The sequence below is a fragment of the Lycium barbarum genome, chromosome 10, assembly GCF_019175385.1.
Source record: "Lycium barbarum isolate Lr01 chromosome 10, ASM1917538v2, whole genome shotgun sequence".
NCBI lineage: Eukaryota > Viridiplantae > Streptophyta > Magnoliopsida > Solanales > Solanaceae > Lycium > Lycium barbarum.
In genome coordinates this window covers 107,441,309-107,451,281 of record NC_083346.1, presented here as the reverse complement: position 1 = coordinate 107,451,281, position 9,973 = coordinate 107,441,309, and the positions used below count along the sequence as shown (strand labels likewise).

The 9,973-nt window shown below is 33.4% G+C and overlaps 1 protein-coding gene across 1 annotated transcript; it reads right to left on the bottom strand.

The window, feature by feature from the left end:
- Positions 1–7,362: 7,362 nt before the first annotated feature.
- LOC132614190 (heavy metal-associated isoprenylated plant protein 20-like) lies at positions 7,363–8,853 on the bottom strand. Its single transcript, XM_060328590.1, has 3 exons — positions 8,667–8,853; positions 8,465–8,540; positions 7,363–7,793 (listed from the first exon to the last, which is right to left on the bottom strand). Exons 1-3 carry the CDS (start codon positions 8,739–8,741, stop codon positions 7,501–7,503), a joined length of 444 nt encoding a protein of 147 aa, XP_060184573.1. The 5' UTR covers positions 8,742–8,853; the 3' UTR covers positions 7,363–7,500.
- Positions 8,854–9,973: the final 1,120 nt, after the last annotated feature.

The following is a 9,973-nucleotide window of genomic DNA, read 5'->3' as shown; positions in this document are numbered from 1 at the left end:
TAAATGATTTGAAATTTAAAAAGTTGGTTTCAATTTCAATAGACCTTATGAGTTACAAAAAAAAAAAAAAAAAAAAAAAAACGTAGTTTTATGTTTGTTTAATTAGTTAAGATTTTAAAATTTTAAATCAATTCTTTGTACTTGAATAAGTAATATATCACTTTTGAAATTAATAAGGATAAGGCTGAGAAATTTAGTTTTAAGTTTTTTCTCCTAATTAATTGTTAATATAGAACAAAAAAAAAAAAACACGTTTCCTAAATTTTAGCAGCAGTTTTTCTGATATAATTTTTTTTTAATCTTTTTGTCTTTTCTTTTCATTTCTTTTTATTTTATTATATACGAATTTTCTGGTGACATGATGTTTTTGTCTCTCCTATTCTATATAGATAGATTCTGTTGGTAGTTGTATTGAGGACTAGTAATAAAGATCTTGTCATTTGTTCACTTTCTGTCGAGAGATTTTTTAATACCTCCTTAGCTTGGTATATTGATATATTGATGGATTTGTTGTTGTTGTTGCTCCCAAACACACACGCAAGTATAAGCGGTTGTACAAATAATATAAGATTGTTAAATCCAGATATCGTATTCATAGAGACTTATGATTAACTATTTACTAAATTAAACGATACTAATTATCTACACAAGAAGTAAAACCTCAAGGTATAATTGTTAACTAACTAAAAATAAAATAAAACAAATAATAAACTTCAACCAAGAAAGAGCTGATTTCTATCGGAGAAGAGATAGATCTAGGGCTCAAATCGTTCTACCTATGGGTTACTAGTTGTCGGGTTGATTTTAGCTTTATGATATTCTCTCGAACTACTCATAAGCCTGTAGATGCTACTATAACGCCTATATCTTTATGGTCGTCAGAGGTAACAAGAACGCATTTATTTCTCCGTATTCAACTAAGTAGGGCTAAAGGGTATATTTCTATCCTCGGTAGCGTAACGATTAAATCGAACAAACTCTATTTATTCTTATTACGTACGTGAATTCCCTCTCTCAAGTCCAATTCGTGCACCACAGATAGTGTCTAATTAGTGATCAAGTAATTAAATAATTAAGCACAAGAATAAATAAGCAACTCAAAACTATGAAAATTTAATAGATAGAAACTACAATCAAATGTTTACTTTTATGTTTGTGTCAAAACCCTAGAGCTAAAGAGTTCAGCTCCACATAGACATGGAAGAAAAATAACAAATCATCCGAATAAAAATGACAAAATAAGTATTACAGAGAAGAGAAGATAAAACCCTATAACTACGGCCTCCACGGCGGCTCCAAGCTCTCTCTAGGTCTAAAGTTGTAAAAAAATCCCGTTGAATATTTATTTATAGTGTATCAAAAGGCTTGGACTTTTAAAAAACAAATCTAAATAGGACGGACAAAAAATCTGTCACGTACAATTTTTTGCACCTATTTTTCTTGCTGCTCATTGTTGCAGCCCGTACGTCCTGTTTCAATTCCGATTGCTAAAGTGTTCCTTTGAAATGTTTAAATCATTCAATCATGACCTCGTAATAAATCCAATCATTAGGCCACTAATTGATGTCCTCCCCCCTTTTCTCCTTTTTTTTTTTTTTTTCAAGCTTTTATTCAATTTTGCTCCAAATCTCTTCATCTTTACATTACTTTGTTCCTACACAGTTAAAATATAATATTAAGCACAATTCATTATAATTAATACTCAAAAGAAAATTAAAAGTACTGAAATGTGAGACAACAATGATTAAATATATGCATTTTTAGGCCGAACATTACCACCTTACACTTAAACTCTTGCTCGTCATCGAGTAAGAACTAAAATCACTCTCAATAAATCAAGCATAGGAACACCATCACTTTGATTGATACCAAAAATTAGGCCATATAGCAACTCACAACATCAAATTTACACTTCCTGATCATCATGCAAGATGTACAAGTCAACAAACAAACAACAAGCTTCTAATCTCCTAATCATAAAGATGGACTCTAACTCATTAAATTTAAGCTCGCTCACCTATTCTGTCAAAGAAATCTAATAACATGACTTATCTATCATGAAGCAAGTGCCCTCGCAAGAATAAATAGTCCACATACTCATATCAAATAATCAAATGTAATTTAAGAACTTAGTATCAAAGCACAACTCTCGCGCTCACAAAGAAATTCACATGTATCCACAAAGAACCATAGGCTTGCCCATTATGTACATCTCCACTAATTAAGTGTGCTCGAACAAAATCAAATTGGACTTTAACGAGTTGCAATGTTGGCTAGGGGACCGGTAGGAAAACTATATAATAGTGACTTACACCTCCCTAAACACTTTGTACTTTTAGACTTCGTCACCCATTATTTTCATCTTTTAACTTTATTTTTCAGCGCTCTCTTCATCAATTATTTCACAAGTTTTTCTCATCATATCAAGAACGATTCAACAATTTTTTTTTTCTTAAGCAATTTTTTTCATTCATTTTTTTTCCACATTCTTTCTAGGAGGGCCTTTTCATCACTTTGTGGCTTGTTATTGATCATCCCTTTCTCTTCAGATTTCACCATTATAACACAGTCTAAGCTACAGTGCTCAAGGAAGCAGCGTGCAAAAATTAGGGATTCAAACAAAAGGATCAAGGCAAAAATACGGCTAACAACAAAAGGCTACAGGTCAAAGGGCTAACTAGTGGTAACAATTTCTGAAAAAGCTAAAATTCATAAGACGTATCAAAGAAAGCCTATTATCATCTTCTAAACAGAGCAACACTTTTTATTTCGCTTCAATAACATGCAGGGCAAGTTCTAGACTAGGATGCAAAACATGGAATATATGCAAGAAATCATCACCACACATGGCACAAGTCTCAATTAAGAAGGATCAATTCTACTCTAGGACAAATAGGAGCATGACGAACTATAAAATAAGAATAAGCTATACACAGAATCACAACCATGAGTGTAGGTGTCAGAAAGTCTGCTATCTTTTCGTTACTGAAGCACTCACGGGAAAGTATTACTCAAGCTCAAGCCCAAATATGTTAGTATCAAACAAGTCAAAAGAGTTGTTTGATACTATTAAAAAAATAAAATAAAATACAAACAGGGTTGCCTCCCAACAAGCGCTTGATTTAACGTCGCGGCACGACGTGAATCAACCTTTTCCTCCACCTCTAACTTATGAAATTCACCCTTAATTTTGCATCAAATTTTCTATCACGCTTCTGGGGCGGTGATGTGAAAATATAGGAACCAAGCAATAGGTGTCGCATCTTGCACTTCTTAGCCCTTTAGTGAGGAATGTCGTTTTGTCTTTTTGGTGTGGCAAATTTTAGGATATAAGGGTATTGTTCCTCATCTATACACTTCTCCAAAAGCTTGGAGGGCTCGATTTCCATGTCGCCAACCAAATATAATGTAGAAAAATATTTAGAATGAGGACCAACACGCCCCAACTCCAAAACTGCATTATTTTTTATATCCTCACTAATGTATACTCCCTCAACCTCGGCATCATCAACAATAATTTTATCGAATGGTTGGAATTCCTCTTTCTGCTCCAAATCGTGACTGCTATCCACAACACTAGATAGTTGGGCATCAGACGCCTCAATCATTTTATTTAATTGAGCCTGCAGGTCGTGGATATCAGAGTCAAATTTGTCTATCTCTTGTTCGAGCTTTGTTCTTTCTTCCGTGAAGTATGTCATGTCACTTATAATTTCATCAAGATAATCCCCCCATACCTCTAATCGTTGAGCTCGAACCAATAGCCAAGTATCACTCACAATATCCACTTTGTGAAAATCACTTGAGAGACTAGAACAACAGTTAGGACACTCATTCCACTGACCACCACACCATTTACAAAAGTCTCAATCATAGGATTTAGAAGGGTCACATAACACATCCCGTATGATCCAAATTTTAGAACAATTTTCCCATAAGTGGGGTCCTCCGCAAAGTGCACAAAAATCATTAAAACATGAATACCCAACATTCGATAAATTTTCGTTCCAAGATGCCATGTCAAGAAGAATACCAGAATATTAAAAAAATTAAAAATAAAATAAAATTTGAATAGACAAAAAGAAAAGTCTAATATAGATAAACAGTTAATTTCTAAGTCCCCGGCAACGGCGCCAAAAACTTGTTGCTCCCAAACGCACACGCAAGTATACGCGATCGTACAAGTAATATATGATTGTTAAGTCCAGATATCGTACCCACAGAGACTTATGATTAACTATTTACTAAATTAAACGATATTGATTATCTACACTAGAAGTAAAACCTCAAGGTATAATTATTAATTAACTAAAAATAAAATAAAACAAATAATGAACTTCAACCAAGAAGAGAAAATGAAATCCTGTAACTATGGACTCCACGGCGACTCCAAGCTTTCTCTAGGTCTAAAATTCTGAATTAAAGATTTCAAGTCATCCAAAGTTGTATAAAAACTCAATATATTATGTATTTATAGGATACCAAAAGACTTGAACTTTTAAAAAACAAATCCAAATAGGACAGGGACAAAAAATCTGTCACGTACAATTTTTCGCACCTATTTTTCTCGCTGGTCATTGTTGCTGCCAGTACGTCCTGTTTCAATTCCAATTGCTAAAGTGTTCGTTTGAAATGTATAATTCATTTCTATCATGACCTCATAACAAATCCAATCATTAGCCCACTAATTGATGTCCTCCCCCCCTTTTTCTCCTTTTTTTTTTTTTTTTCGGAGTTTTTATTCAATTTTGCTCAAAATCTCTTCATCTTCATATTGCTTTATTCTTATAAAGTTAAAATATAATATTAAGCACAATTCATTATAATTAATACTCAAAAGACAAGTAAAAGTACTAAATGTGAGGCAACAATGGCTAAATATATGCATTTTTAGGCCGAACATCAGTTACCCCACTGAAAATATTCACTATTGAAACAACGGTTTTTCCCACCGACATTCACTGAGAATTTTTTGTTATAAAACATGATTTTCACCCTCATTCCCACCGAACCAGCTCACTGTGAAAATACATGGTGGGAAACAAGTTGAAATTAATGATGGAAAACTTCATAATTTTTTTGTGTGAAAATAATATTATTTAAATTTTCCCCATCAATATTCAATGAAAAATAGCCACTAAATATTTTTCAATAGAAAAGTAGAGATTTTCTAGTGGTGATTATACCATCAACATAAGCTAGATAATTTATGAAAGGGCCACTTGTATCCATGTTAGAAATATATAAAACTATCATTTTCATTTAGCTTGTACAAGAGCCTAGATAATATCCTTGCCCTCATAATGAATAAAGAATGGGACCCACACCCCAACCCCCACGCCCCCACGCTTAAGACCTTGGGTACGGTGGCGGAGCCACATATAGTTGAGGGGTGTCATCCCTTCGTCGGAAAATTACATTGTGTAGCTAGGTAAATTTTTTATTTTTATGTATATATACTACATATTGACACTCCTTGGCTTCTTCATGAATTTACTTCTTTATATTTTAATACCCCTTAGTGAAAATTCTGGCTCCGTCACTGCTTGGGTAGGGGTAAAAATTATTTTTCTAGACTCATTAATAATAATGGAATATCACATATCAACCCCTATTATCCAAATGATTTCAACCCATTCATCATATTAGAAAACCCAGATTTCCTCATTACAACCATAAGAAAGCTCCCTGACATCCTATAATAGGCCTTTGTCATGTCCAATGTAATAATCATATTCCCTCCTCTGTTACTCTAAATTAGTGCAAGAAGATCATTTTTTGTGATCATCCTCCCTTTAATAAAATTTCTCTGATTATAGAAATTAACATATCCATAGAGTTAAATGTCTAGAGAGGATTTTAGATATAAGGTGTATTCGGTACGGAGGAAAATGTGTTTTATACTTTATTTTTCATTTCGGTTGGTTAGTGAATTTTTTTTAAATACCCACCCACTCCCCCACCACCCACCAACCCCCACCACGGGGATTGATCATTGAAACTCTAGGTAAATAACTTAATTTTCAACCAAGTGCTCCAATAAGCCTTTTGCAGCATGGGTTCAAAAAGGTAATACTAGATATATTTTAAGAATTATACACATAATATATCGAATTTAATCAGGTGACAAGGGGTTCACGTGACTTTTCTTTAGTACCTAAATTCGCCCTGCACCCCACCCCGGTGGGGGCTGGGGGTACAAAATGTTTTCTTACATTTTAAAAGTTTTTTTTTTATAAAAGCAAAATAAAATATATAAAATAGAAAATTCGGGAGGGGTTAGTGGTGAGTGGGGTGGTGGGGCGGGTGGTGGTGGGGGTGGTGGGGTTTTGGGTGGAGGGGGTAGGGGAGGTGGCTGTGGGATGGTGGTTTTTGGTTGGTGGTAGGGTGGTGAAGTGGTGGGGGTGGGGAATGGGGATGGGTGGTTGGTTTGCGTGGGTGGTAGATTGGAGTGGGTTGTAGAGGTGAGTGAAGATGAGGTGCGCTCGAGTTGGTCGTTGGGTGGGGTGTGGGGTTTTGGTTGGGGGGTAGAGGTTAAAGGGTGGGGATGAGTTCGAGAGTGGGAAAGAGACAATATGGAATGCCACTTGTGTAACTTATTTTCCCTATTTTTATTAGGAAAGTTATTTTTCAACTTTAAAGAACTCATTTTCTTAAGGAAAATATTTTCCAAAACTTTTAACGCAATCGAACATGAGAAAATTGGAAAACATTTTTTTGAAAATAGTTCCTCCATGTACCGACCACACCCGTAATCTTACTAGAGAAGTTTCTCTGACTGATGGGTCTAAGCTCATCATATTACGGGATAAGTTTGAAATTAGGAAAAACAACCAAACAACAATCAATCAGCGTGTAAGTTAGTGAATGAAGAACTAATAAAAGAGTTGGTTTTGCGAGAGCATGAAAATTGAGCTGAAAGGCAAATATGGTAACTTGGTGTCTGCGCAATGACAAACACATGGCCCAGTTTGAGGTTGCCTATAAGAATTCAACGCTAAGTACTTGCTATATATTCCTCGGGTCCCAATTTTACGTAATACTGTTCGTCTTTCTAAAATTAATTTGACTAAACTTGAAAACTAAATTGGATTAGATTAACTTAAAATAATAAGATCAAAGTTTACATATTTGAAAATTACTTGAAAATTACTATAAGTGTCAACTTTTCTCCTATTAATTTTGGTGAAAAAATACATTTTAAAATATTGATCAAATTCATGTACTTTGAATCTCGAAAAGCGAAAAGTATCACATAAATTAGGACAGAGATTTTTTTTTTTTTTGACTTAATGCATAGTTTACCTCCCAAATTCCCATTACACAACCTTCCATCCGTTGAAACTTTTGCACCCCATGACGTTTCCCCGTGTGTGTATAATACAACTCAACATCCAAAAGTACAACCTTTTTTTCTTAGAAAAAAGAAAAACTAGTGTCTAAAGACAAAAATTTTAGTACTGCAACTATCTTAACGTACAAAAATTCTTATGCATCTACTTACATGATTGAACAAGCATTAGGATTTTCATCACTAAACATCGAAGTGAATCTCTCAGTAGAAGTATTTGGTGTTTGAAAAGCTTGAGGAACATCCCTCACATAACCAGAAGGTGCTTTTTTGTCATAGGCGCCTGGTGCATATGGATATGACACCAAATTATATTCTACATATGGCCAAAATTCTGCTTTCTTTCCGGTGCTTTGCACTTTCTTTAACACCTTGTCTGGTTCAACATAACCACTCACTGTTACTCGGCTTTCCTTTCTGCTTACATCCAGTGATTTCACACCTAAAACAAACAATTAAACAATAAAAAAGATTAAACTCAATACAAGGAACCAAGTTATTTCATGAAAGATAACTATATATACATTATTGTTCATAAATTGAGATTAGTTATATGAAAACTATATATGGCTTGTTACCTACTATGATAGAATTGAAATACTTCGATATTGTAAATTATTGTTCAGACCATTTGGATGTGTGTTAAGTTAAATCCTTTTATAAAGTTAAATGAAAGGGGAAATGGTCAAATTTGCCGTTCCAATATGTGAAAAGATCAATTTTACCCTTTGTTATACTTTTTGAGGAAAAAAAAAATCCCAATGTTATCCAAGTGGCTAAATTATACCCTCTTTCATTTAAGGTTGTCCAAAGTGGATACATTTCTATGTGACACTGATATTTTCGTGGGGTGGATACCGCCACTTAAGGCTGTCCAAGGTGCAATGCACAACGCGCTGTGACGTGGCATCAACGTTGGATTAAATACCACGTGGTAACGTTGGAGGTATTTTTAGTCGGAAAATATAATAAAATTAATCCTTTTCACATAGTAAAGAAGGAAATTTAGCCCTTTCCCATAGATGAAGTATTAAGGGCATGCAGTAGTGTAGCAATCATGTTCTGTAATCAGAAAAAAAAAAATGTAAAACTCAAGATTAGTCTGAAATGAACCTTTCATAGAGGAAACTGCATTAGTAACCTTCCTTTCACAGCCATCACAATCCATTTTTACCTTGATTTCAACTGTCTAAAATGGAAAAAAAAAAGGAAAAAAAACCCTAGTTTCAATATAAAGATCATCACACAAAACTTCAAATATTATTTTATTAGAAGAAAATAAACAAAAAAATATATTATTAGCATGCAAATTTACCTGCATGGGTTTACGTTTGCTCTTCCTTGTACTTGTAACCTCAAACATATCTGATATGTGATCAATAATACCCATTTCTTCTTTATTTCTTTTGTGAGAGAAGATAGGATATTAAAGAGAAATAAGAAAGAGAGTTTAATGGTTCACGAATTTATAGCAAGCTTGTTGTATGTACGAAACTTGGTTGAAAATGCCGGTATTTATAACACACTACAGTTATGAAAAATACACCTTGAGCAGTTGTCAACAAGCTGTTTTTGAAGCAATCATTATAAACTCAAGAAAGTGACGTACGTCAGGGAAATCATAGCATAATCACAAAAAAATATCAAGCTAACTTGCACAACTGGGCAAATTGGAGGGGGTTTACTTGGACCCCAATTAATCAATTGACAAAAAGGAACTGCAAGTAATTATTTTTTGTTTGTTTATTTTTGTTAAAATGGTATTCATGTCAATATGATGAAAAAAATATACTCAATCCATCCACTTTTACTTATCCATTATAATAAAAACAAATATTTATTTTTATCTGTTCAATTTAAAAAATCAAGAGATAATTTATCATTTTATATTTACGTTACCCTTATTATTAATGCTTTTATTTCCATTTCATTTCTTAATTTAGATGACTTATAACAATTAGAGTGATATACTAAAATTACCATTCTATTTATTGCTTTTTAAGAGATGCATGTGTCAAATGAAACACTGACAAATAAGCATGAACGGAGAAATTTTTATAATGTTGATCAAACTTAACATATTTCGAATCTGAAAAATGAAAAATATGACGTAAATTGAGAGAGAGCGCATACTTAACGTACTTGCATTATATATTGCATTTTTCTTTGTTTAATGTTTATTTCTTTGTTGCGTGTTACGTTGGAATTCTTGGACATATGATTGTTCTGATTTTTTTATTATTTGGGTTCAAAGAAACACATTAACCATTAATACTAATTACTAATCTGAACTGTTTGACTTAAAATTAAACAGTAGGCTGGAATCGCTGTGAACTGGCTGACAAAATATCCTCTGTATCATTCTGCCAAGGACCTACGCGTTTATCGATGATGGTTGTGACAAATTGTATTTTCCCATATTAGTTCTTACATTAAACTTGTGCATGTCTTTTAAAAGATCATAAATAAAAAAGATAGCGGTCAAAAATCTACTTGAAATAGGGCTGAACATAAATACCGAAAATAAAAAAATTAGACCGAATCAAACCGAACTTCAAAAAATCGAAACTGGAAGAAACAAACCGAACTAGTTGGATTCGGTGTTCGGTGTTCACATTCAAA

Bases quoted from the DNA above. Each gene is read 5' to 3' on its own strand.
- LOC132614190 (XM_060328590.1), bottom strand. From the start codon at position 8,741: ATGGGTATTATTGATCACATATCAGATATGTTTGAGGTTACAAGTACA. The intron at 8,541-8,666 runs GTAAATTTGCAT...TTTCCATTTTAG, and splicing joins GCAAACGTAAACCCATGCAG to ACAGTTGAAATCAAGGTAAA. The intron at 7,794-8,464 runs GTTCATTTCAGA...TGTTTGTTTTAG, and splicing joins TGCAGTTTCCTCTATGAAAG to GTGTGAAATCACTGGATGTA.